At 42.2% G+C, this 26068-nt stretch overlaps 12 protein-coding genes across 12 annotated transcripts; 7 read left to right on the top strand and 5 right to left on the bottom strand.

Annotated features, from left to right (window-relative positions):
• Positions 1 to 962: 962 nt before the first annotated feature.
• SS1G_12090 (hypothetical protein) lies at positions 963 to 1942 on the top strand (the record flags this gene model as incomplete). Its single annotated transcript, XM_001587011.1, has 3 exons — positions 963 to 1133; positions 1328 to 1450; positions 1613 to 1942. The coding sequence occupies 3 exons, from the start codon at positions 963 to 965 to the stop codon at positions 1940 to 1942; spliced, it is 624 nt and encodes a 207-aa protein (XP_001587061.1).
• A 445-nt stretch (positions 1943 to 2387) lies between these two features.
• Positions 2388 to 3441, bottom strand: SS1G_12089 (predicted protein; the record flags this gene model as incomplete). The annotated part of the gene is made up of 3 exons (XM_001587010.1): positions 2388 to 2471; positions 2673 to 2698; positions 2940 to 3441. The coding sequence occupies 3 exons, from the start codon at positions 3439 to 3441 to the stop codon at positions 2388 to 2390; spliced, it is 612 nt and encodes a 203-aa protein (XP_001587060.1).
• A 2968-nt stretch (positions 3442 to 6409) lies between these two features.
• Positions 6410 to 7142, top strand: SS1G_12088 (predicted protein; the record flags this gene model as incomplete). Its single annotated transcript, XM_001587009.1, has 2 exons — positions 6410 to 6694; positions 6930 to 7142. The coding sequence occupies 2 exons, from the start codon at positions 6410 to 6412 to the stop codon at positions 7140 to 7142; spliced, it is 498 nt and encodes a 165-aa protein (XP_001587059.1).
• Positions 7143 to 7443: 301 nt separating this feature from the next.
• On the top strand, positions 7444 to 7704 carry SS1G_12087 (predicted protein; the record flags this gene model as incomplete). The annotated part of the gene is made up of 1 exon (XM_001587008.1): positions 7444 to 7704. The coding sequence occupies one exon, from the start codon at positions 7444 to 7446 to the stop codon at positions 7702 to 7704; it is 261 nt and encodes an 86-aa protein (XP_001587058.1).
• A 628-nt stretch (positions 7705 to 8332) lies between these two features.
• Positions 8333 to 9550, top strand: SS1G_12086 (hypothetical protein; the record flags this gene model as incomplete). Its single annotated transcript, XM_001587007.1, has 1 exon — positions 8333 to 9550. The coding sequence occupies one exon, from the start codon at positions 8333 to 8335 to the stop codon at positions 9548 to 9550; it is 1218 nt and encodes a 405-aa protein (XP_001587057.1).
• A 611-nt stretch (positions 9551 to 10161) lies between these two features.
• SS1G_12085 (predicted protein) lies at positions 10162 to 11871 on the bottom strand (the record flags this gene model as incomplete). The annotated part of the gene is made up of 1 exon (XM_001587006.1): positions 10162 to 11871. The coding sequence occupies one exon, from the start codon at positions 11869 to 11871 to the stop codon at positions 10162 to 10164; it is 1710 nt and encodes a 569-aa protein (XP_001587056.1).
• A 486-nt stretch (positions 11872 to 12357) lies between these two features.
• SS1G_12084 (hypothetical protein) lies at positions 12358 to 13007 on the bottom strand (the record flags this gene model as incomplete). The annotated part of the gene is made up of 2 exons (XM_001587005.1): positions 12358 to 12829; positions 12886 to 13007. 2 exons carry the CDS (start codon positions 13005 to 13007, stop codon positions 12358 to 12360), a joined length of 594 nt encoding a protein of 197 aa, XP_001587055.1.
• Positions 13008 to 14692: 1685 nt separating this feature from the next.
• On the bottom strand, positions 14693 to 18748 carry SS1G_12083 (hypothetical protein; the record flags this gene model as incomplete). Its single annotated transcript, XM_001587004.1, has 8 exons — positions 14693 to 14835; positions 14994 to 15992; positions 16050 to 16635; positions 16702 to 16787; positions 16853 to 17299; positions 17354 to 17547; positions 17624 to 18138; positions 18245 to 18748. 8 exons carry the CDS (start codon positions 18746 to 18748, stop codon positions 14693 to 14695), a joined length of 3474 nt encoding a protein of 1157 aa, XP_001587054.1.
• A 541-nt stretch (positions 18749 to 19289) lies between these two features.
• Positions 19290 to 19559, top strand: SS1G_12082 (predicted protein; the record flags this gene model as incomplete). Its single annotated transcript, XM_001587003.1, has 1 exon — positions 19290 to 19559. The coding sequence occupies one exon, from the start codon at positions 19290 to 19292 to the stop codon at positions 19557 to 19559; it is 270 nt and encodes an 89-aa protein (XP_001587053.1).
• Positions 19560 to 19975: 416 nt separating this feature from the next.
• SS1G_12081 (hypothetical protein) lies at positions 19976 to 21598 on the bottom strand (the record flags this gene model as incomplete). The annotated part of the gene is made up of 4 exons (XM_001587002.1): positions 19976 to 20851; positions 20902 to 21308; positions 21365 to 21463; positions 21529 to 21598. The coding sequence occupies 4 exons, from the start codon at positions 21596 to 21598 to the stop codon at positions 19976 to 19978; spliced, it is 1452 nt and encodes a 483-aa protein (XP_001587052.1).
• Positions 21599 to 22013: 415 nt separating this feature from the next.
• On the top strand, positions 22014 to 23282 carry SS1G_12080 (predicted protein; the record flags this gene model as incomplete). Its single annotated transcript, XM_001587001.1, has 4 exons — positions 22014 to 22016; positions 22286 to 22520; positions 23107 to 23135; positions 23271 to 23282. The coding sequence occupies 4 exons, from the start codon at positions 22014 to 22016 to the stop codon at positions 23280 to 23282; spliced, it is 279 nt and encodes a 92-aa protein (XP_001587051.1).
• Positions 23283 to 23749: 467 nt separating this feature from the next.
• SS1G_12079 (hypothetical protein) lies at positions 23750 to 25815 on the top strand (the record flags this gene model as incomplete). The annotated part of the gene is made up of 4 exons (XM_001587000.1): positions 23750 to 24103; positions 24237 to 24429; positions 24478 to 24774; positions 24824 to 25815. The coding sequence occupies 4 exons, from the start codon at positions 23750 to 23752 to the stop codon at positions 25813 to 25815; spliced, it is 1836 nt and encodes a 611-aa protein (XP_001587050.1).
• Positions 25816 to 26068: the final 253 nt, after the last annotated feature.

The following is a 26068-nucleotide window of genomic DNA, read 5'->3' as shown; positions in this document are numbered from 1 at the left end:
GCCATGTTTTGCATTGACCCTATGGAAGGAGGGCGATGTCATTTACCTACTTCTCAGCTGGGTTTTGCCCGGGATATGGAGCAGTGTAGGAGTGGGGAATTCGAGGTGGCCGGTCTGTAATCTATTGTACCTAGGTAAGGTTAGTTTAAGGAGAAAAGATGGGATTTTTAGCGAGGAACTAAAGTCGTCTATCTACTCAACAAGAAGCCTTTCAGCCAAGAAGAGCTTGAACGCGGGCGAAAATCAATTAATTTCCGATCGGCTGTTCGAATCTAAAGAATAATCGGACGATTTAAAAGGTATGGAAAGTAGGTACTGAAAGAGGAATATCTCTTGGGACCCATTTGGGGGAGTGTTGACTTCCCCGGTTTACTAAAAATAGACAATCACCGCTGCACATGTATAACCTACTCGCAGCTTACCGAAATCCATCCGAACCATCAAGTCGGAAATCCTTGGCCAAAGCCAAAGCAAAAGCCAAGCATCTACACAATATTCCGTGCAACCGCGAGCCAACAACTCAAAAGAAACGTAAAAAACCGTTCCTCAAAAATTAGTGGACTAGGTTCACATTGTATTAAACTAACAATACACAGCCACAAGCGGCTCACCGGGTGCACCGACAAAAATTTAAAAAAAATCCCTTTATCTCATGGTCCCTGCTAGTAAATGCTTTGGTGCCGTTCTTAAAAGCTGACTCATCATCCCAAGACAGCCGGACCCAGGAACTTTCACGCTACGATCTACCATCTACTTTCACTCCACCATACCATTCCACCACACCATTCCGTGCCCAACCTAGCAACGATCCCAACACATCAATAGGTACCAAATACCAAATACCAATCGCCCAACCCTGGTCACCATAGCCTCCAGTCGTCCGAGCCGAGACACACAAGCCTACCTTCCTCACTTTATTCACACTTCATCCCCCCAAAAATATACCGCCACCTCAACCCAAAATGTCCCCCTCACCTACCCATCTTCTTCAGACCCTCCCCCTAGAACACATCCCCTCAACACACACGCTCCACATCGCCCTCTACCGCAACATCCAAAACGCATCATTCCTCCACCAGCAATTACTAGGTGGAAATACCGATTTTGAATATGCGTTTATTGATGCTAGTGTTGTATGTTACTGTTACATTCCCCTTTATTTTTCTCTTCTTCTTTGCTCTCTTTTCTCCTCTCCTTTATTTTTTGCTCGCTCTTCTCCTGCTTCCTCTCCTTTTCCCGCTCACAGGCCCCTCTACCCCTCCATCAACAAATTTGATAGTGGGGCAGTCTATCACGTGACAATCACTGACATCAACACAATTCACAGGTCCTATCAAAACTACACATCTTAGCCGCAGCCTATAGAGCCATTAACGATGCATTAGAAGGGCGATTAAAGAGTCGAAATATACACTCGGAGATTGTTTTTTCGTTGAGTATGAATAATAATGTATGTTCGCTTCTCCTTATTCCCGCTTATTTCATCTCTTATCCATTTACTGGGTATATGGTCACATGTCGTATCATATCAAATTATCATTTCCGGACTCATTTTATATTGGTTATGATTGAATTATAAACACCAACAACCCATCTAACAATTACCCTCAAGATCGCAGAATCCTTCCGCCGCTTCGGTATAACACCCTCTACAACCTCCCTCTTAGTAGTAAAAGTAGCACCCGCATCATCCGCTCCTCAAATCTCAGAACATCTTTCTTCATCTATCGAAGGAGAAGCCGTCCCATTTGAAGATGAGACATTAAGCAAAATGACCGATATTGCGCGAGTGAAGAAACTGTATAAGTTGAACGCCTGTGGTGGTGGTGGTGGTGGGAAGAAAGGAGGCGCGAATGGTGTGAGCGAGAAGATACAAGATGAAAGGAAAGAATTAGAGATTATGGTTTTGGGAGCTATGGCTTTGAGAGGTGCTACTAATTAGACAAGCTGTGTAGGGAAATGAGAAGAATAGTTATCTGATTTCAAACGTTGGCGTGCCCCGAGATATTGAGCTCATCAGTATTTTTTCCCCATGTTTCACAATCCCACCTTGTCGTCGTCAAGAGATCAACATCAATTAACCAATTGATCTATACCACAACTAATACTTCAGAACTCACCAGATACGCAGAGTGTCAGCAATCTAGATGACAATCCAAACCCACGTCTTTCCCTTCCACCTTGGAGAATCCGCAAATATTCAACCATGCATTATTCAATAATTCAAGTGAATAAGAAACTCTGCATACAAGTGGTGCAAATCAAATAAATGAAATTACTTCAAACGAACACAAAGAATCAAAATCCTTTCATTGTCGGCCAATGGCAGCTCCAGTAGGGTTGCGGTAAAGTTACTAGCCGGTCTCCCTTACAGAATTGTCAACCGGTCAGCTAGTTTTTAGTGCTGAGTACTGGTCTTGTTGTAATTCAATGGAGCAAATCTTTAAAATATCACTAGTAAGGTAAAAAGGCTATATTTCAATTAATAACAAGCTAATCAATTAAAGAAATTGGCATTTTATCAATTTTTGAAAATAATAAAAACATTGTGAATGTGATTTGAAGATAATTCAATGGTCTTGTTTTTTGGTTTTAAAATTTTCGTGCCGAGACGAAGAGTGATTGTGAAAGTAAATGAAAGAAATCCAAAAAGTTGAAAAGAAAAAAAATACATCATTATTTTTCCAAACATCTTTCACTGGAAAAGAGTCATGTGTTAGTTAATCGACAGTCGATGAACAAAAGAAACAGATCAATGAAATCCATAAGATAGCTGATTAACCACGTTGATCAGTCTGTGATTGTTATGTGTCCCACTATCGATATGTTTTTAGCCTAGCCTCCATATGTAACAACTGACATACCAAGCAGAGTTTCTATACTTACATCAAAATTATCCATGTTCAAATCGAGGCAGAGTAAGTGGTAACGAAAAGTACCTTCACCGGCAATGGCGCGGGGCAACAAATGAAGATTATTTTCGATAATAGGGGCTAGGAGGTCGATGAGCACATTTTGCTGTATTTCTATAGCATCGTCATAAATCGTCCTAAAATATCTTATCAGGCAGCCCTGTGAGTCCTCTGCAGCATTCGCCAAAAGTTCTTGCCATGCATCATCACTATATGGTGCAAAGGTGTCTCGCAAGATCGCCTGGTGTGTATATGCAAGCTTTCCGCCCAGTAGGTTATGTAGCTCAACTGCATATTTCGCAAGTCTCTGATCTTTAATACCTATGGTGAAATTCTGGTCATTTGGATGCCATCTGCCGGAAATAAGACTGAGACAATCGTGGAATAGCTCCTTATGCCTTAATTTAGTTGCCACACCGAGCAATACCTCCTGGTCATTAAACATGTGGGCTTTGAAGCTCTCACTGCGAAGCAAGGACAAGTACAGAGAGTGCGACACAGCTGGGAGACAATGATAGTAACCAGCCATTTCTGTAATTTCTTGCAGATGCTTCGTACTTTCAATCCAATAAGTAACTAGGTACATCGCCTTAATCATGCATCGAAAAGCCGAAATGGTTCCGAACGCTACATTTCCCGTGCCCCGTACCATATGTCATAAATTATCTAGTTCTATCTTGTGGAATATTTGATCAATCAAGTACTCGTGCTTACCTGGGATTCCTGGGTTCTTTTAACAACGTACCATCTCCCATTCTCTTCCAATTTTGCAACCCAATCATATTTCTACTCCGCGAGAGAACGTTCTGGTGCATTATCATGGGATTCAATGAGTCCCCGAAAGTAAGCGGAGTGTAATTTCAGAAGACTGGAGTGCAGACGGAATCCTACGTGGGTGAATATAGTAACCCGAGTGTCCGGTGTCGGAATTCCCCGCCGGCATTGGAAATGTTTCCACTGGAGTAGGCATACTGGTGTCTGATCAGAAGTAAGTTGTGAACGGTGTGTGAAATGATATTCTGTAAGATGAATCTTGTTGCGTGTTTCTTAAAGTTTGCAATAAAAAGGTAGTTTCTAATGGTAGTATGGCACAGATAATTGGTTCGAGTTGATGAGTTGATGAGTTGATGAGTTGATGAGTTGATGGTCTGATATTTTCAATCAATTGTTTGTGCAATCTCCGTCCCTCGAAAAGTTTCAATAACCTTGAACTGATCTAGGTTACTCGCAACAGAAGTCTGATGAATGTGGTGCAGATATCAAACTTACTCGCTTTCACTAAATACAAGTGAAGCGGAAGATACACAGCGGAGCTGAAGAAGAAGCAGAATTAATGAGAGATTCTAACTTTCTAAAAGAGGTTGGAGCGGGGTAGACATGAAAAGACTCTTCATTGTGCACCTCACGTGCTGATGTCGTGTTCGCCCATGACCGACGATATCAAGCCTCGCAATTGTTACACGGCATACAATAATTTACAATTTACAAAGATTTTAGTTTTCTGTTTGAGGTAGTAAGAACTCGGCGGTAGGATATATAGATACTCCCATTCGAAGGTAAAATATCAGTCTTCACTAGTCACGTGAATTTACCGTGACATGCATCTATCATAATCCAGAACTCCAACTCCAGCGAGACTTAGGGAAAACCTTGGACGATTGAAAATTCAAGATATTTGTAGTAATATTTTGAATAAAACTAAGGAGATTGTCAATCACAGTTAGTCTAAACACCAGCCAGAAGTCAGTTCAGTAGACGGAATAGAAGACGTGAGAAGACTATTAGTATATTAAAATGATAATGGAAGGATACCGACGACTGTGTGCTCAATTATTACATTAGATTCGACTCTCATTAGAAAGATACTACCAATTTTGCCTTCTTGTATTACACAAGGCTTTCTTAAGCTTGGGCTTGTAGCTCCCATGTGCTAGACTCTTTACATTCATATGTTATAAGATCCAAGTATGTATGGATAATGGACGGTATTGCTTCTCTGCTTTATGTAATAGCGCTGATATATCTCAGATGATGCAATTGGCCTCAATATCGTAGTAGATTTCCTCTAACTCTACAATTATATCATCACGAAGGAAGAACAACGTAGTTGCAGATACAGTATGTTCTACTGTCTATTGAATCCTTTGCCATGGCCTAAAATTGATACAGGAAATATTATTGATCATGTAATCCCAGTGTTAACCGAGATCAACCTGTTTAGTTCGAGAGCTTCGTTTTTTTTCATCACTTGAGCATGAAGTGCCTAATCCACAATTCAATTCAAATTCCCTCTAGGAAAAGTTATGAAAAGCTATGATACATACAATTTAAGTGGCCTAGGCTTGGTCAATATTAAAAATTCTACGATATATGAGATTTCTGCGCCTGATTAAAACATAAACAAGTTCTGTAGAACATTTGGGCGAGAGAAAAAGATGTTTATGTAATATGAATGGATCAAAATCAGAAAATTATAAAGTATTAATGAAATATATGTATACTTCGTCTCTGGACGAAATCCTGGTTCCTGTTCGGGCAGCTCGCTAAAGCGGGGAGATACATATTAACTATGCTTCAAAGCTAACCACCGCCTTTTCCATGCTTATATTCCCAACTCCTATATTCTCGAACGTGCTCCTTTAAACTTTTAACAATATTCGAAAATAACATCTTTCAAGAGAGAACGTTCTTCAATATATATTTATAATGACCAATCGGACAGTCTGGTCATCCTTACAAGTACAGTGTGAGAGAACCACGGCATTAATCAGGTCCGAATTCCAGATGACGACATACGATGGTAATTTGTTTTCTGTCAGTGCTGGCTGCCCCGGTAGACCAAAGCATCTTTATAAGTTTGTAGACGACAAACCACAATCCAGCTAAAATCGAGCATAATTTAGACCAAAATATTTTGTGTTGGATCATGACACTCTTTTCTGTATGGACTTGGTGTTGACCACGTTCCTGTCGTTGTTTTCTGCTTATGTCTATGGACTGGTAGCGGAGGTGGAAAGGAAAGATCTTATGCCAGCCTGTTGTGCGTCTGGGTTTCAGAGACCTCACTGCCAGTGGACTTTCTAGAACCCATGGAATATTAGTGATCGGATCAATGTGTATGAAAGCTTACTCTACTCCAATAAATCAGTCTCCCAAATCTTACCTGGCCTTTACGAAAGCTTTTTCATACACATATCGACGATTGGGTTATTTGTGGTGGCTGGAGTGTTGTAATGAATACGGTCCGTATAACATCAGAATAGAAAACGATTTTGCACATAAAGCGTGATACCAAAGTGAATACCTTTGAGGGCACAGCCATTTGATCACGTGGTGGTGGTGGTGGTGACAGTCCATGCCTGTCAATAACTCCTCTCACTTTCAGACAACCACAAAGATTTTTCTTCCAATCTCAGTTCTGAATCTCCTCAAAAATATCCTCAAAAGACTTAAACAGGACTTCTGTTAAAGGCAACATATTTCAAGCCATCATTAAAATGACAAGCTCGATTCCAACGGAACGCGACGCCGATGGCAATGCGAAGAAAGCGATGAAACCCATAATACTCCAGCATCCAGGTTTCGAAAACGATATCCGCCTCAATGTATTTGGTCAAGAATACCATGCTCACCCGATCATTTTGAAGCTCAATTCTGCATACTTTCGGAAGTTCTTAGATTCTGCAGACAAGGTTCCTGCTGTAAAGAGATCGCTTTTTTCCTACGATTATGTCACTGTGGTTGATGCCGATGGAGAATGGAGTTTGGAAGCAGTGAAATCGGTATGTAGGATTCCCATGTTATTTTCTCTGTTTCTGTTTTCCAATGGGACCATTGAGCGCGTTCGATTTTGCAGTTTATCCCGATCAATCCATGATCCAGTACTCCCTTGTTTGTTCAATCAAAATGGCACATTTGATCATGTACGCACGGATCAATATCGACCGTCTCCTACGGGAACTTGTTGAAATTCAGCTGTTTTCTAAGCAGTCAGGCGGGAAGACTAACTTATCGTAGTCGCCCCATTCTCTTAACCACCCGAGTACAAACAACCCGAAAGCTCCGCGAACTGAAAGTTCTGAAAGAAGCGCTTTTGAGACATTACTCTTTGTTTTCTATAATAGACCATACATCATCGGTAGTTACGACTGTTTCATGGATATCTACCGCTTAGCAGACTTTTATTGTGCCCTTCCTGCATTTTCACATTCTTTGGATTCCGCTGCATAGGAGTCCCGTATTTACGGAGTCGATCCGCCGCAACAGCGAATGTCTACTTCGAATTGCTAAGAAGCTCCATCACCCTGTACTCTTCCGAGAGTGCATGATTTATCAAGTTGCGGAGACAAAATACTTTCACAAATGGGAGTCTTGGGTATCGGAATTTGACGATGATAAAGAACTCAAACTTTCTTTTATGATAGCACTCACGAGCGTTCGCTCTTTGCAAGATAGAGTTGATCGATCTATTATATGTAACGCGGAAGAGACTCCAAGTTTTCCCATCCATTTCATGGAGCGTGGGGAAGCAATGTGGAAAGCAGGATCGAATGACGCAGCCCGTTACCGGGCTGTGTTAGACCATCTCCGAGAAGCAAAATATGAGTTTGACTATATGGGGGATGTCTCAGAATGCCTTTCTGAATTGTTGATGAGCAAGTTGGTTCTAGACAGGAGTGGAACACGTGTCGGCGACTTGGGGCCTGATGAGGTCGACGACGATGTGAGCTTCTTTTGTGCTCATATCCGGGACGCGGATCTTCCTTGGGATCAGGAAAGTATAGACTGGTAGAGGGCTGAAGTTTGTATATTAAGCCTGTCCCCCATGGCAAAATACAATGCCTGTATGCCAGCCATGCCATCAAGGATATATCCTTTGGGTAAAGTGGTGAGGGATAAGATTTAACGTATGGGAAGTGCCCATTGAGGTAATTACGGCGGAATCATACTGTGTTTATAGCGACAATGAGTGTTTCTATCCAAAATGGCCATATGTGAAACAACAAGGCTTGGAATTCATTGTTGGTTGTGGGCGTGGTCGTGACGGAGACGAAAGTATTTGATGTATGTTGCTTGAAAATTGAGGTTTAATTATTCTCGACAAAGAGACTTGAAAGCTCCAATATCACGAAAGGCTTCAATCTTAAATCAAATCCAATGTATCACTGCTCAAAAACCTCATTTTCCATGCCATGGATTGATATTGTCTGTCGACATTGATGTTCCAATTTTCATGCCCTCCCGCCAAGATTCCAAAAATAGAAATATTGACTTGCCCCACTTCCCATTGGTTTCTGATTTCTGATCTTGCGACATCAAATAGATAAAACATCCAACCCCTTTCCATCGATCTTTATTTTATATTCTTCTTTTCCCCCCTTCCTCCTTGATGTAAATCCACATCATGCCAAAAATCAAGAATGTCACATCAGCCACATCCACGCATATTACGATCTCTTCTATATACACTCCTCATCCTATGCATCATTACCTTCTGCTATAAATATCAATTCACATTCCCCGCGTCTCCGAACCTTCCGATCGATGAACATCGGAGCACACCCATCTACGAACATATTTCTCCATACCGACAACATGCGAATCGCACACAAGAAGAAGTGCTCGAGAAGAAACTAATCAAAATAGAAGAGAGCATTATCTCCGCACTTCAAGAACTCGAAAAAGGCACTCGAGCACGAAAAGTTATTTGGCAAATCACTTCAGAGCTCGAAGCACCCAGTTGGGAAGAATGGACACAAAGATGGGCAGCTATTAATCCAGAGTGGGAAATTAAACAATACGCTTCATCATCGCCCGGTCCGGATATTCTCCCGTATTTTCGTTCCATCCCTTTAATCGCGGAGACGCTCTCTGCGCACCCAGAACTCGAAATTGATCTTTTTCGCTGGTTGTTACTTTGGTATCATGGGGGTTTCTATCTCGAACCGGATATTTGGCCTCGAGTGGCTATAGGTGAATGTTTCGATCTCGATATCATTGAACATCCTTCCCTGGGTCTTCCTCGAAGTTATCCCAATTCAACAGGTCGATATGTGGAACAGAGGGAGCGATCGAGTCCCATAAGTTTGGTGCTCGGTATCGATATCGATGAACCGTATATGGCGTCTCATGTTAGGGAGAAATGGGGCTGGTCGAGAACTTTCGGTTTTGCTACTTATGCTATGTGGGCACCGGGACGTTTTGATCCGTTATTGAGGAAAGCGATTGTGAGATGTATTTCGCATTCTTCTACGGGACTTTTCGGGGAAAAGATCGATGCGAAGGAATCGGGGGAAGTGTGTGGAGGGGCTATGTTAACGGATATTGTGTTGGAGATGTTGAGCGAGAATTTGAAAGATGTACATCGAGTGCGAGATATGGATGCGGGACTTGAACGAAGAGTTACGTGGAAGAAGTTTCGTTCGCTTGGAAATCCGTATTGGTTCTCGGCTAAGGATTTTAAAGATGGGAGGGATGTGAGGAGGGATTTGAGGGGTTTGGGTGTATTACCTATTAATGTTTGGGGAAGTGGTCAGAGACATAGTGGGTCGGAGAGATTTGATCATGAGGATGCTTGTATAAATCATGTGTATGGGAGGAGACCTTCTGTGTCTCTTTGGCAAAAATTATTTGGATAAATTATCATGGGAGGGGTTTTGTATAATTGTTTGCACGTTTGTACTATTGGGTTTGGATATTGCATGGATAGGCGATAGGCAATGGGCAATGGGCGTTTCATTGGGAGTTGAATAATCTTTCATTGGTAAAGGAACTAATTAAGGATGCCACGGGAGGTGATCCGCGGTAATTATAGCAGGTCTTGAATACCTGAAAAGTGGCTGCAGTATGGATTAAACAGAAGCATAATGAGATATCCACCATGATATGATGCTCAAGATCTTTGTATCAAAAGATTCATATCCATATCCATATCCATAGTCCGATGGCAAAATACAAAATAAGAAATAAGAACGCTAAGGCGATTCGAATATATCGCGATAATCAAATGAATACTCCATCTTTGAGAACAAAAAAAAAGGAGATGATTGAATGTGAGAGATCCAAAGAGTATGAGTGGGTGAGAAGATCCAAGTGGATGTCAGGCAATGAGCAAGGAGCTGAAAGAAATAGCTAGTTGGCAAGACAGACAGACAGACAAACCTGCGAATTGAAAGTCTCTTTTTCCTAAGTCATCACTTCATCTTCAAAGACGACTCTCCCTCTCCTCTCATCATCCACCCACACTCAATTAAGCATGATACCCATCCGCCGCCTGCAAATTCAATCCCCCCTCCAACTCACACGGATCCTTCGAAAACGAAACCTGCAAACCCTCATAAATCGAACACGTCGACCCATTCCCTGCACCCTCCCTCAACCTCTCCAATCTCGCTTTCATCTTAATCGCCGCTCTCACCTCTGCAAACACCACCGTCGCATTCCCCCCATTATACACAAATACCAATTGGACATTCTCCCTCCCTACTTCCTTCTCACAAAGCGTCTGTAGATTTTTTCCCGTAAAGGCGAAAAAAAATGCTTTTTTTACGATAGTTAGGCGACGTGATGCGTAAGTTGGTGCGCCCATGGCGAGAATATCTTCATTTATCGGGAAGGGATCTCCTCTTACTGCGTCAGCTAGAAAGCGAAAACGCACCGGTGTGCGATTTTCGTGTTCGGCGCGCAAGATATCGTAGAACATGTGTGCGTCCTGCGCGTGTTGGAATACGATGCCGGAAAAGCGGAGGGAAGTGTCAGTGTCGATGCCGAAGCGGATACAGACGATGGGGCCTTCGTGGACGGCGTTGCTGATGTCGGTGAGGGTTAGAGTGGGGGGGATGTTGAGGATGAGGATGACGCGGGATTGGTGGGTGAGTGGTTCGTGGGTGGTGGGTTTTAGGATGGGGAGGGTGGGGATTCGTCCGATGCTTGTGAGGCGCCGGCCGCTGCGGGGAGTGCTGGGGTGGAGATCGACGTTTTGGTGCGAGGGGGAGGCGGAGCTGACGATTGCGGCCCAGGTGTTGGCTTGGGTTTGGAAGGTGGGTTGGGTGGGGGTGGGTGTGGGGGATGTGGTTGTGGTTGTGGTTGTGGTTGTGGAATGGGGATCTTCATTAGTTTCGGGGATAGAGGGGAAGTTCGTTTGGGTTGGGAAGGGAGATTGCGGCGGTAAGAGGGGAGAAATCCGTCGAGTGGATTTGTTGGTTAAACCTGTTAGATTTAAGGGTGCAGGTCTGTGTTTGCGAGTTGAAGGTTGAGATTCATTTTCCGTTTCGACTTCCTGTACCGAGACGGTGGGTAATTTGATTTGAGGAGGAGATGGATGACGATGCGTCATTGGTGTTTGATCGATTGTTCCACTACCATATATATATGGATTATTAATTACGATATTTTCCTGATTGATATCCAAATCACCGAGTTGAACTTCACCTCCATCTTTTCGATCTTCCCGATCACCATCAATTTGCGAATCCGGCGTATCCAAACCCAAAGTATTCAAACCCAACGAATAAAGTCTCAGCAACGAACTCGAAGGCAACGCCTCCGCCGTAAAAATCACATGTCTCTCCAACACAAACCCATGTACTGAATCCCTCGCCCTCCGACACTCCTCCCTCGTATTCATAACGACAAAGCGAAAGGTAGACTGCGAAGCCAGATCGAAGATAACGGGACATTTTTCCACGGTGCCGTAGATCTGGAAGATGCGGCGGAAAGCGGGGGTTTGCCATTCGGGTGGGATGCCGCTGATGTAGAGGGCGCGTTGCTCGAGTTGTTCTTGGCTGTATGGGGAGGGGATTCCGGGGACGTGTGTGAGGGGGTGGATGTTGGCGTGGGTTATGTAGACGTCTTTTCCTTCGGGAGAGTAGATGCCTGTTGCTACGGAGTAGGGGATTAGATTTAGAGGGTTTGGATTGCGAACGGCGAGGGGATTGGTTAGTAGATCGTGAGTTGCCATTTTTTTTGAGTTGATGTTTTTTATTGATTGTTTTTGTTTTTGTTGATGCTGATGTTGTTATTGTTATTTTTGAGGAAAAGGAGAAGAAACGCGACAAGATGGAATGGTTGACTTTTAAAGAATCAAAATAGGTGGAAAACAGGCACGGTTTCGAGTCTGAGCCTTGTGGCCTTGGATGATTTTGGATGGTAATGGAATGATGTATGATAAAAGTGAAGTTTAGATAGTAGTGAAATGAAACATGATAGAAGTGAAGTTTGAGATGAGAAATTCTTAGAATCACTATGCTACTATGAAGAATATAATCTTATTATTGAACTGCAAAAGTGGTATCTGATATGATAAAACTATTGATTATCAGTATTAGATTAAGATATTAAGAAGATTTATAAAGCCTTTTAAAAAAGACTTATAAGACTCATCTCACATGCTGCCTCAACCAAACTCAACCAAACTGACATTCAAATCATGCCATAAGAGTGAATATCACTCCTCTTCCTCATTCTCTCTCTCCTCCTCTCTCTCCTTCTCCTCCTCCTTCTCCTTCCCCTTCTCACTCTCCCTAATCAATCTCCTCGCCTCCACAATCGCCAACCCCAATAAATTCTTCCCCCACTCCTTCCTCTTCCCCTCCAAAACCCCATCTCTCTCCTGTCTCTGACATTCCTCAACCCCACCTTCAACACCAATCCCCCAAATCCTATCATAAGAACTCGCTTCAACCAATTCCCTATCCCCCGTCTTCTCAAGCTTCTCTCTTAACTCCTTTCCTCCTCTCGAAAACTTCAATACATTCCCTTGAGTGACGATTTGAAACTTAACTTTATCCCATTTCTTACTATCGAAACTTTTGACTTGGCGTCCGAGAGATTTGATTTTTGAGGGATTGGTAGTGGTGAGTATTTCTTGGGAGGTGGGGATGTCGTTGAAATGGAGAGCTTTGTGGTACATCATATATCTGGATGAAGTTATGAGTGAAGAATACTGGGGAAAGAGAAGAGAAAGGAAACAAACTGTTCGGTACTTGTGAATTTTTGACCGGTTTCATCAATGAATTCACATATGTGATGTTGAGATAACCATGGATAATCATGATCATCGGGTTGCCAAAAGAAGATTGGTCCGTTGTTACTCATTTTGTTGATTTCTTTGTGAGCTCTAGTATTGCTGTAATTGTATAGAAAATTGAATTGAATGAGAATTTTGTTTGAGGTTAAGTAAAGTAAAGACTGGATGTTTGGAGAATAATAGAGTGGTTTGTATGGTTTTATATTATCTTCATAAAATATATTTATATATTTTTATTATGGAAGGTGTCGTCATGTATGACTCGAACGGCGATCAACCCCGCATTCCAATCTAGCTACTCTGTATTTAAGGCTGAGCATTAGCTTTTATTAGTGGGGACTAGCTTCAACTTTTAAACGACGACTATAATATAAATACAATTGATTTATTTCATCGTACAAAATATTCTTAATATAAAAATAATAGCAAATGATACAATACTTACTAAAGAGAAACTTTTCAATTTATAATCATAATGTGACGGAAATCCCTGCTTTCCTCCCACCCTTATTATATAAGAAACCTCAGGTACATTAACCATGTCCACACATGATACGATTACTCGGGATTAGTATACGATTTAGGTGATCTGAGGATCAGATCCGAACAAGTACTAGGTATCAATGGTTATCGGTAAAGTAAGATCATTGGAGGGATAAATATGACTTCTTTTTGCCTAGCCATTGCGGCTAGGCCATTCATTTGTGTATATATAGAGTAGCTATCCCCATCTACAGGTGCTCTTCACCTGTAGATTCTAAGTTAAATACAATTGCTGGTCTATAAACACCCTTTTGGTCACACATAATTATATTCAAGAGCGCTCTTCTCTCCTTCTCTCCTCTTTTCCCCCTCTAAACCCAAATCCCTAAATCCCTAAATCACTCTAATCCCAAAATCCCTCTACTTCCTTCCAACCCCAAATTCTTAAGTATTTTATATCTTATATTTTATATCTTATATTTTATATCTTATATTTTATATCTTATATTTTATATCTTATATTTTATATCTTATATTTTATATCTTATATTTTATATCTCACATCTCGCACTCAAGATCCTATAACCCCAAATGTGACGGAAAAGTCGTAAACGGAGTCAATTCAATCACTTAGAATCTAAAACTAAAGAACTAAGAAGATTCTAAGTAAGAAGGTCTTTATATACAGGGCTAGTGCACGTGAGCCACTAGTGGGTAACAACCGTCACGTAACACCAAACCACCTTCTAATCTCCTCCCTTCCCCACCTCTTACTAACAAAATCTCACCATACAAAATATCCAACTTGACTTCTGGTAATCATTCAATAAAGGAAGAAAGAGAACTATTTAGGGTGAAGAAAGAAAATCTATGAAATACTTATTATAGCGTTAATAATTAGAAATCTTGTATACTGTCTAGGGCTAGTTGTAGGAGGATAGATGTGATATAGAAGGTTTTACTTTGCTGAGTATTGATAGGATGGGAATCGGGATCAGGATCAGGATTAGATGAGGGAAGAGTAGATCAGGTTAGGAGGACTTATATTAGGGTGATGTTTTTATTGTTTGTGTATTTATATGTATATCTAGCGTGTTCGTGTGTGTATATGTGTATATGTATATGTATGTGTGTACATGTGTGTATATATGAATACGCAACCCCCCACCTCCTCAAACAAAAACCCACCAATTCCCATCCTTCATCCCTTATCCCTTACCCCCCATTCCTTACCCCTCACCTATCGTACCCCTCCATCTCAAAACCATGTCTAAACAACACCCCCAGCCCACCTCCTCACATCCACCCCCGCAAAATTCGTCTTCCCCTTTCCAATCTCTTCACTCCCTCCAATGCGAAAACTTTCCGGTGGTCCAAGAAAACTCTGACGTACACCGCCCATATCGATTATTACTATGAGTTTGAGTTTAGGTTAGTTGATGGGATTTTTATCTTCTTAGCCTGACTCAGGATAGAATGAAATGAAACAAAATAAAAGAAAACAAGAAGTATAATGACAATCCTCTTCCTCTCTTCCTCTCATAAAAACCCACAAAAAAAAGAAAACTTACTCTTCTGAAAAACCACCCCCGGTTCAATCGCCCAAATCTTCAAAGTATGTTTCCCAGTAACCTTAAACGCCCCATGACTAGTCGTAGTAGTATTCCCACTACTCTGTCCCCAAACACCATCTACGACCGCTCCAGCCCACCCTGTCGGAAAAATAGCCGTACTAACACTACTTGGGACAAATTGTCTTATCTGAGGAACTTCATCATCCATCGCTATTGCATATTTAAGAGTTCTTTCTCTACCATTTTGGTTTAATGATGGAGAGATAAAAAGGGTGATATTTGTGATGGGGACAGCGGTGAATGTGTAGAGATTGTAGAGGAGGTAAGGACCGCTGGTGGTATTTTGAGTGGGTGCTAGGACGGGGGAAAGAGTTACGCCGCTGTTGGTACGACCGAGTCCGGGGAGTGTGATGTAGGATATTTCGTTTACGGATGTGGAGTAGGAGGTGTGATCTGCTTCGATGGAGATGTGACGGTCGGTTTCTACGAAGCCGTTGGTGAAGTTTGTGGGGACGAGGGTGTGGTTTACGGGGAGGAGAACGGATGGTGGTCCGTAGTTTCCCCATTGACCGTTTTCGCAAGAGGAGGTTATGAGGAGGGTTACGATTGTGCTGTTTGGAGCTGGTGGTGTGGATGACCAGTCGATGGATACGTAGATGCGTGTATCAGTTCCATTTGATCCGCCGGTTATACCTGTGCTTTGGGAGAAATGAACATATGGTTGAGAAGCATTAATAGTCCAGCTACAACCGAGAAGTCCGCGAGCAAAGATATCGACATAACGTGTTTGTGGTCCATATGGATCCATAGGAGGTAGAGTAAGTACTTCTGAGGAAAGTGTGTGATAATTGTCATCTCCAGATACTGTGGCATTTGATCCTTCGATTCCGACACCTAGATTTCCTGCAAGAGAAGTTTCGAGATCTTGAACATATGACATAGGAGGAAGAGCATTGCGCATTGGTTGTTGCCAGTAATCGTATCCAAGATGGGTTTCTATTAGCTGTTAGTCTATTGCCACGAAAGGCCTCCGGCAAAGAAGGAAATACTCACGGTCTAAGAAATGATTCCACTTCCCACCAAGTAAATCATGATATCTCTGCGTCAATTTATGATCCATTTTAAAAGCATCCAATACCTGCTGATAAATCTCATTCGCAGCATTTCTCTTCTGCTCGGTATAATGCGCATTCTTCCCGGCACCAATATGTATTTGATTGACAACTTGTCCTCCAAGTACTGGTTGTAAAATCATCTCATAATAAGCTGGTTTCCAATCTTCTCCTAACTTATCATAAATTGCTTGAGCCTCTTGAGCCAATTGTTCCCATTGGGCGAGGATGGCATCTGCTTCATTGTAATTGATCACTGAATAGACTGTCATATCAATATTTTCGTATTTTCGCCTTGCCGCCATCATGCCATATGTATCCATGATGCTTGAGATATTGGAAGCGTATTCAGGACCAAACTCTCGCGTAGCCCATAATTCGAGCCATTGAGGAACAGAATCATAGCCCCATTTAGATGTGTCGTAGGCGAGATCCATGAAGTGATTAATAGGAATCTCAAGGGGTTTAAGATCACCAACGTTGAGCATCCAAATTCTGTTTGCTTGACGGGCAGAAGCAAGTTGCATCTGTTATGAGTAGGTTCATTAGGTTTGTAATATTACGGTTAAGGATAGGAATTGAATGGTACTAACCTGCTCGACAGTCTTCTCAAGCTGAATAGTATTAATCCATTTATAATCTCGAGGTGACCCAACATAATCCACGTGATAATAAACACCTGTTCAACAACATATTAGCATCTTCAACTATGACTTAACCAAACACAACTAATGATTTACTCACCAGCACCACCAGTCCTACTCGTCTCATTAGCCAATGGCAACCTTCTCACATTCCCAAAATTATCATCCGCCCACAACAAGGTGATATCATCTGGAACCTTCATCCCCGCCTCATAATACCCTTGAACCTCACTGTATAGACACCACATTTGGGGAATTTCAGTTACATTCCTTCCCTCGAATACTTCCCCAAATATTTGCCTTTGTTTTGTTACCACGTCTCCTAGAAGTGCAATAGCCTCGGCTTGAGTCAAGGAAAGAGCAGTATCGCCGGATCCACGCATTGCCATCGTGAACAAAGTATTTGCAACATAGGGAACAGCACGCTGAGCGCCGTATTTGAAGAATGGATCAACGGATGCATTGTTAGTGTCGTATTCCCATTGGCCATTACCGCCATATTGCGCTCCAAAAGTAGACCATTCTTTAGTGGCACGCGTCATTGGTTCTAGAGTGGTTCCAGATTAGTACTATGAAATGGCCATACTTGGATGGAACAAACCTGTGTGACTTGTTCCCATCACAATTCCATAAGCATCTGCCAATGGTTGATTGGCATAATCGTCCACATTGAACATACTATTCCATTGAGCGGGCCAGAAATAATTTGCTCTCAATCTCAATAAAAGTTCAAAGACACGAGAGTGGAAGTAATGATTGAATCCTGGTCCATATTTTCCTTGTGGATAATTCGCACTAGGATTGTTAGCAGTAATACCTTTTTCTCCCACAACCTCTGTAAAAGAGAGAGTACGTGGATACAAAAACTCACTTAATCCAATTCGTCAAAGCGGGTTGTTCATCATTCAAAAAGAACCCTCTATATCTCACACTCGGCGTATCCTGAATCTTTAAAATCTGCATCCTACCGCTTGCATGTGGACCCGTCGGTTCAGAACCTCCTTCTGCTCTTGATTCATGATGATGTGTCGCATTTGGACTTAATGCCCAAACACCATCTTTTGTTCTCACCGGCACATCCGCCCACCACCACCAAGGACTAACACCTGCTTGTTCACTAATATCATAAAGTCCATATATGGTACCTCGGAGATCACTCCCTACGATTACCATTGCTTTATCAATACCAGGTAGAGGATTTTGAATGATGACCGACATGAATGCTTCCCATTTTCCTCTAATCGGATTTGGATCTATGAGACCTGATGAGATTAATTGGGTGATGAGTGGAGATTGTGTGAGAGTTCCAACAATCAGGACCGTGGATGAAGGGTCGGATGGTTGAAGAGTAGGACCGGTAAAATTTTGTTCTGGACCAACAGTGTACTGTTTTTGTGTAAGATTCCTCATCTTTGGATCAAATGAGATGTGAAATGACACAATTCCACCAGGCCTGGTAAATTATCATGAGAGAATATTGAAATATACTTACATTAATGTTATTCGTCGGTGCTCTATAAGTATAAAGTACTTCGATTGCGCCACCGGTACCACTGTCAACTGTTGCATTATGTCCCGTATCGCCACCAGGATTTGCGATATCACCCACTACTCCTCCTTCTCCATTACCGTTGTTCCGTCCGCTTCCCTGATGAGGCAGTTTTGGTCGGCCATTGCTATCATCACCAGGATCCACTTTCGAAGCATCTGGCCCAGAATTACCATCCCAATAAGCTAAGGTCAAGTTTTCCCCTACAACCTTTCCCAAATCTCCAGCCAAATCCTCCGCTACCCTCAAGACACCCCACCATTCTTCTTTACTTAACAATATCTGCGCATTGAGTCCTTTACCAGCAATCTGCAAATGCGAAGATGTTCCATTTGTCGGCTTTGTCGTTGTAATCGTTGGATTTTGGCCTAATGCTGCAGTCAAGGGAAAGAGGAATGTTAATGAAGTAAGGAAAAGAGGTAATCGAAGGAGGTCGGAAGACTTCATCCTGAATTTTCTGTGATTGATATTTTGATCACGGCATGAATGAATATGGGAAAGACATGTAACCTAGTAAAGATATCAAATGAAAGGAAAACTGAGGTGGAATTGAAGAGCAATGGAAGTAGGAATCAAGCGGTAATTAACCATTACAACGAAATTCTCGAAAATGAAAATCCGGGGTCCCCTATAGAAGCTATTCCGCCTAAACTTAACTCCCGCAGTTTACGGTAAGTAATGGGTCAAAGGATATAACCGTCACATATGCAGATGTTCCAGAGAGAAACTTATGCTAGTCAGTCCAATCATCATGGGTTGAAAGTGGGATAAATGCACATCTTTACAAACGTTTTCATTGTGCCTGACAGCGTTGCAGTGTAGCATCATCATGTAGCCAAGCTGAATCAAGTATCGGTGAACTTACCCGTAATGTAGAATGGTCTAGCTTCCTTCCCAAAGTAGTGTGGAGATCGGCAGAATGATTTTGCGGGGTTTCGACATGCCATGCTCCTATTTAGCCTGAATAGAGTAAATGAACAAATCACATATGGCTGCTTGCAACAGCGGGGAAACGGTGACTGGGAGCATGTATTTGACCCGAAGATGCAACAAGATTGCCAAGAACCTTGGAATGAATAACTCAAATAATAAACTTCATTGGTATAATACCCGTACCTATCGGCTCAAAATGACTTCCACCAACTATGGCAAGGTTGCAACGGCTATTTTCCAACTACATACTTGCAAACAAAACATAATAATTCACGAAAATTACGAAGCGGTGATTGAATACGAAAGAGTTATTTTGAAATTATAGAAAGTGATGATGTAGAGATCGCCAACCTTGAAGTACTTACAAGCAAGCCTCCTCTTTCATTCTGCGACCTCCACAAAAAAAGTATTCTCATCCGTAGTGTTTTCTTTTCTAAATTGTAATGCCCAAAACCATCATCGGCGAAACCTACCAATATCATGCATGAAAACCCCAAAGACCTCATCGTAGACCCTAAAGTCAGAAGGCGTAATTTTCAGATAATGTCAAGTCAAACAAACATGTTCCCGAAAAACTTAGCTGTTTTCAGCACTATTCCTGCCCATCGAATTTGTTGCCTGTAATCGCATTGGGTCGGGATATCCGAAACCTCGCAGGTGGAACGACATCCACGAAGTGTGCTTTGGGAGTGATCTTGCGAGAAAAATCTGCGAAATGTCCTCGAAATATCATCCAATATATCAATTGTTGACAGTAACGGCAGCAACAGATTCCTCAAGGGACGTTTCATTCTTTCCATCTGGGACAAATGCGTACCTGGGCATCTTCGCCATCTTCTCCTCCGGACTGACATCATTATCTGAGTATATCATCTTCATTGGCTTATCTTTCTTCGACTTCTTCTCGGCGACGTCGGTCTTTCCTTCTGATTTTTGCTCTGATTTGTCGGCACTTTCAGGAGCAGCGGCTGCTTCTGAAGTTTCGGTTTTAAATGGATCGACTGAGTCTCTCTTCGGTGGTTTAATACCTGCCTCTGCCATTCTGATTATCTTGTCAATGTCATCATCAGCATCTCTGGCAGCGCCTGAAACAAGGTCATCCACAGTAGATGCGTTAGTCGAATGTTCCACATTAAGGCCTGGAGGATGAGGATAAGCTGATGACATAGCTGAATTTTGATCTTGTCCATTCCATCCATTACCATTCCATCCACCTTTCTGATGAATCTGTTGCATTTGATATGATGGAACTGGCGGTGCACCAAAGGATGGCCTTTGAGGTAGACCAGGTGCTGCTGGTAGACTTGGGGGTCGATTGGGAAGACCACCATGTGTAGGTGGAGTGTGAGACGGTGGCGGCTGATACCCGTTGAAGGGCCCTGGAGGAGGGGAACCTGCGCCGAATGGGGACGGCTGATAAACATTAGGTGTATATTGCGTAGGGGAAAATTGAGGTTGAAACGGTGGACCAGGAGGTCCGGGAAATGGCGGCTGCTGGTTATATGGCTGTTGGTAAGCTGCCGCAGGTTGACTGTACGGTTCTTGAGAAAATGATCCATAACCCGCACCTTGTGTAGCACCATAAGAATTTTGAGGAGTAGGGAATGGCGAGTTATTCTATTCAAGAGATTAGTATTGGTCTTATCGAGATGACAGTATAGACTTACGAATGCACCAGGGCTTTGCGTCGTCTTCAAAGGACTTGCAGCACTGTGAATACCACCATCTAAAGGTGTATTTGCACCACTACTACCATTTGCTGCTTGTTCAGCTTTTCGAGCTTTGTGCTCTGCTAACCTTTTCTTCAACTCTGCCGGTGACTCAACCTTGGGCTTTTTCGATTGACCACCATTGGCATTGGTGGTCCCTGGAGCAGGGTTTCCAGTAGCGGCACGACGATCTTGTTCCGCTTGATAGAAACCTGCAATTATGCGCTGATTATGTGCTTGAACCACATCTTCCGGAATACCTTCCATACCAAAGATTTCAACCTCGAGACCCTGTCTATTCGGAAGAGAATTGTCGACACTTGCCAGAGTTTCTTTATGTACTTGGTTCATATGAACGGAGAGTCCTGCGGATTTTCAATTAGCTTGAGTAAACGAGGTAAGGAAGTAGATTCTGATGTACCTCCAGCAGTGTTCAATCGTCGACCACATCTTTCGCATTTGAAATGCTTCGCCTTTTGATGAGAGATGAGGATTTTCAAATCATCGAAATCGCGCTCACCTGCAAGATAAAAATTGTTAGAAACGTGAATGCGCGACGATGGGAATTGAGGTGGCGGGACTTACAGTAATAACACCAAGGACGAGCCAATAACTCCTCGATATCGGGATGACCGCGCTTCTTCTTTCCTACCATTATGTTGATTAAACGATAGATATATTGAGAGTAAAAGTATATCGGAATGAAATATTAAAGACAAACGGAACTTTGAAGATTCACAATTGGTGTGTTCACAAGCAGCTGCGAAAGGATGGAAGCTGGTTTGGTAGATTTCGTGTTTTCGGGCGAGATGGTCTTGTCGATCTCATCAAACTTAGATTAGTGTGAACCTTACTATCACGTGATTGCATGAGCTTGGACCTCTTCATCTGGGTTTTTCGAGGACAAAAGTAAATTCTGCTCTCTCCAAACTCTAACACCAAAGATTTCTTCTGAATGGCAACCACAAGCATAAAATCTATCAACTACGACCTAGGTAGGTATACACAAGTTTAAGTCAAGTGGTGACTCGATCTTCTCTTGTACAAAAGTCGAATCTTCGAGTACGGGAATGGTAAGTCAATGGACAGGATAGAGGTAGGATGAAGGAGGGTGGGGAGTATTCTTCTTTTCCGGTTCAAATGCCACACACATAACAGCAACACCTTGATCAATCACTCAGCCTTTATTGGTACTCATCTATGAGACTCTTCTCTCGAAGAGCCTTTCAATATCTTCGCGTCTTGTGTCGATATTGAATGGAGGTTGAAATGAGGTATGATCTTTCGGGATTATACCTTCACAAGAGGATATCTTGCAAGACTAATTAAAGGACCTTCATAGTCCATACTCCTACTCTTCATGAGAGCCCTACAGGAGTGTGGCTCCTTGCGTACCTACATTTCTCTGCCAAATGATAATGCTATTTTTCAGTATCGATTCAGATTGATGATGAACAAGATGGACAGCCGAACAGGTCTCCAGGAAGTTCGAGGTGACAGCTCTCGTGATGTGACTATACTTGCTGCAGTTGAGGTTCTGCGGCAACAGATCCAACGCTCTAGTATACCTAGTTGGGGTAAGTTAAATGGGAGATTCATATGGTAAAACTCGCATGAAAGCTTCCTCCAGGTAGAATCAAATATCACAACACAAATCGACCACGGAAGCTGGTTCAAATAGACTTAGCATTAGGTGTGTTTGACCCGTTCTTCTGATATATAATTTGCATAACTAGACCATAACTTTAATCACTTGATGAGGTGAATGTCCATATTATGATAGTCCTGATCGAAGAGTGCCTTTGAATCCGTTGACAGAATGTTCACGAACTGTACATTCTTGAATAGCTTCAAAAATGTTATCCGTAAACAAGCGGGAAAAGCCGCATGGGTTAGATAGGGCAGACGGTGCGAACCATATTTAGTCTAGCTTTTGAAAGATGTACAATACTACATCCGGATCTAATTATGCTCTCGTCTCCGTCACTGTGAATACTTTGTTAGGTAAAGCTAGCAGCTGGATTTGCTAGAGCAAGATTACCAGATGCGGTAAAGTGTCATGTCAGTCTAAAGTACCTGTGTATTTCATTCGTCAATGTCTTGATAGTGCTTGTTAGATTGAAGATGGGCCAGACTCTAATATCTGTAGTCCGTAAAGGACAGATAAGGGTGATGTGAACATCAAGGAAGGCGTAAATTTACAGCACACAATGAATGTATTTCTTGTTTGGATATCAGGTCAACGCACGACTGTTAAATGTTATAGTTCTGGCAAGAACAATCGATAGGAAAGTGTACCTAGTACTTATCCAAGAGCTAATTGATAGGCCAAGTACTAGGTATATCAACCAAACACAACCACATTATATTGGTTGAATCAAATATGCTCCATTATTTATAACAAGATATGAATCGTATGAGAATACGGAGTACTAATCATCTAACAAATCATGCCATGTTAAATCAAGCTTTCCACTTCAAGTGTTCCAACATGTTATATCAGGTAACGTCATATTCCGTACACTAGATTTGTCTAACAGTGCGACATCGAGGACATGGACATCATCTATTTCAGACCACCGACAGACTTACATCCCATTCTACATATCTTTGACCAAAGTGAATTTATCAATACATAGTAACCTTTCCTTCTTCAATCTACCCCCTCAACTCTTTTAACCATTACATGGCTCAAGCCTTCAAACGAAATCTTAATCCCCTCAAATACAACAATCTGACATCAACCCCACACAATCACAACAACCACCTCCGAATCCCCTCACTAACCACTCGACAACAATCAACCATGTCATCCTCCAATCACACACATCAAAAACACATCTCCTCCCATCACAAACGTACCAAACCGAATGAAAAACATCCCAAGTTCGGCCATCTACCCCTCAGCACCAGCGGTCCATTAGAATGTGCTCTTACGGGTACCGCACTCCTCAACACACCATATCTCAATAAAGGAGCGGGTTTTCCAGCGGATGAACGAAGAACCTTTAAGTTGACGGGTTTGTTGCCGTCGAGCGTGTCGACTTTGGATCAACAGGTTAAAAGAGCTTATGAGCAGTATTCTTCAAGAGACAGTGATTTGGCGAAGAATACTTTTATGACTTCATTAGCGGATCAGAATGAGGTTCTTTTTTACAGAGTGAGTTTTCTACTTTTATTAAGTACCTAGTACTTACACGAAATCTGGCTGGGCCTTTGGGTGATACAAGTTTTGGACTTTTTGAGTATCACGTAAAATGCAGACACAATAGAGCTATTCTAATTCATGATAGTTAATTCAAGAACATATGAAGGAAATGTTCTCCATCATTTACACTCCAACAGAAGGCGAGGCAATTGAGAACTATTCTAGAATATTTAGAAGACCTGCTGGTTGCTTCTTAAATATCGATGATACGGATCGTGTTCATGATGATCTAGCTCAATGGGGTGGACCAGATGATATTGATTATATCGTTGTTACTGGTACGTTGAGTAAAATCACATTTACAACAGAGTGCTAATAGTCCATAGATGGAGAAGAAATTCTCGGAATTGGTGATCAAGGAGTTGGTGGTGTCTTGATCTCAGTCGCAAAGCTAGTCCTCACAACACTTTGTGCTGGTATTCATCCAAATCGAACACTCCCAGTTGTATTGGATTGTGGAACCGATAATGAGAAGCTTCTCAATGATGACTTGTATCTTGGCTTGAAAAAGCCCAGGGTAAGAGGAAAAGAGTACGATGATTTTGTGGACAAATTTGTCCAAAATGCTAAAAAGCTTTATCCCAAGGCGTATATCCATTTTGAGGATTTTGGTCTTCCAAATGGTAAGCAAAATTTCCTACAACTCTAGAATAAACACTAACAGTTACGCAGCCCGAAGAATCCTCGACAGATATCGTCCTGAAATGGCATGCTTCAACGATGATGTTCAAGGAACTGGATGTGTAACACTCGCAGCAATGATGGCAGGTCTTCACGTGAGCAAAATCAAACTTGAAGACACCCGAATCGTTGTCTTTGGTTCCGGTACAGCCGGAACAGGAATCGCAGATCAGGTTCGTGATGCCATTGCTGCTGATAGTGAAAAATCCAAGGAAGAAGCCGCCAAACAAATCTACTGCGTTGATAAACCCGGTCTTCTCCTAAAGTCACACGGTGACAAACTCACTCATGCACAAATTCCATATGCTCGTGAAGATTCCGAATGGAAAGACAAAGACCATGGAAACCTTCTCGAAGTAATCAAAACAGTAAAACCACACATCCTAATCGGAACATCCACGCAACCAAAAACCTTCACCAAAGAAATCATCCAAGAAATGGCCTCCCACGTCGAACGACCCATCATCTTCCCCCTCAGCAACCCAACCCGTCTCCACGAAGCCGATCCAAAAGATATAAACGAATGGACCAAAGGCAAAGCCCTAATCGCAACCGGCTCCCCCTTCCCCCCCGTCAAATACGAAGACCACGAATACGAAGTCGCAGAATGCAACAACTCGACCTGTTTTCCCGGCATAGGACTCGGATGCGTTCTCTCCCGCACAAAATTACTAAGTGATAAAATGCTCGTCTCCGCCGTCAAAGCACTCGCTTCTCAAAGTCCCGCGTTGAAAAATCCAGACAAGGGTTTATTACCTGATGTTGCGGATGTGCGTGAAATTAGCGTTCATATCGCGAAAGCGGTTATTAGATGTTCGGTTGAGGAGGGTCTGGCGCAGGAAAAGGGTATCCCGGGTAATGATGGGGATTTGGAGGAGTGGATTAGAGAACAGATGTGGGATCCGGTTTATAGACCGTTGAAATTGGTGGGGAGAGAAAAGGCTAGTAGATATGCGAGTGGGAAGAGTGGAACTGCTGATTAAAGCTTATATGAGCTGAGCTGAGCTGAGCTGTGTTCTCTTCATGGACCTCTTTTCTTGTATGAGGAATTCGTTATAATTATGATTATGATTATAATAGCATCCCGACATGATAATGGATACTTACTTGATCATAATTCCTATTATACCATCATAATCATCACAACCTTCACACAAGAACCCCATTCACAACTCCCAAAATTACTCCGTATTATATACAATACCAGGTTTTGAATGAATTATTCTTATGTATGTT

This window comes from Sclerotinia sclerotiorum, genomic scaffold (assembly GCF_000146945.2).
Source record: "Sclerotinia sclerotiorum 1980 UF-70 scaffold_19 genomic scaffold, whole genome shotgun sequence".
NCBI lineage: Eukaryota > Fungi > Ascomycota > Leotiomycetes > Helotiales > Sclerotiniaceae > Sclerotinia > Sclerotinia sclerotiorum.
The sequence above is the reverse complement of the archived record's forward strand: the minus strand, read 5'-3'. Positions and strand labels throughout refer to the sequence as shown.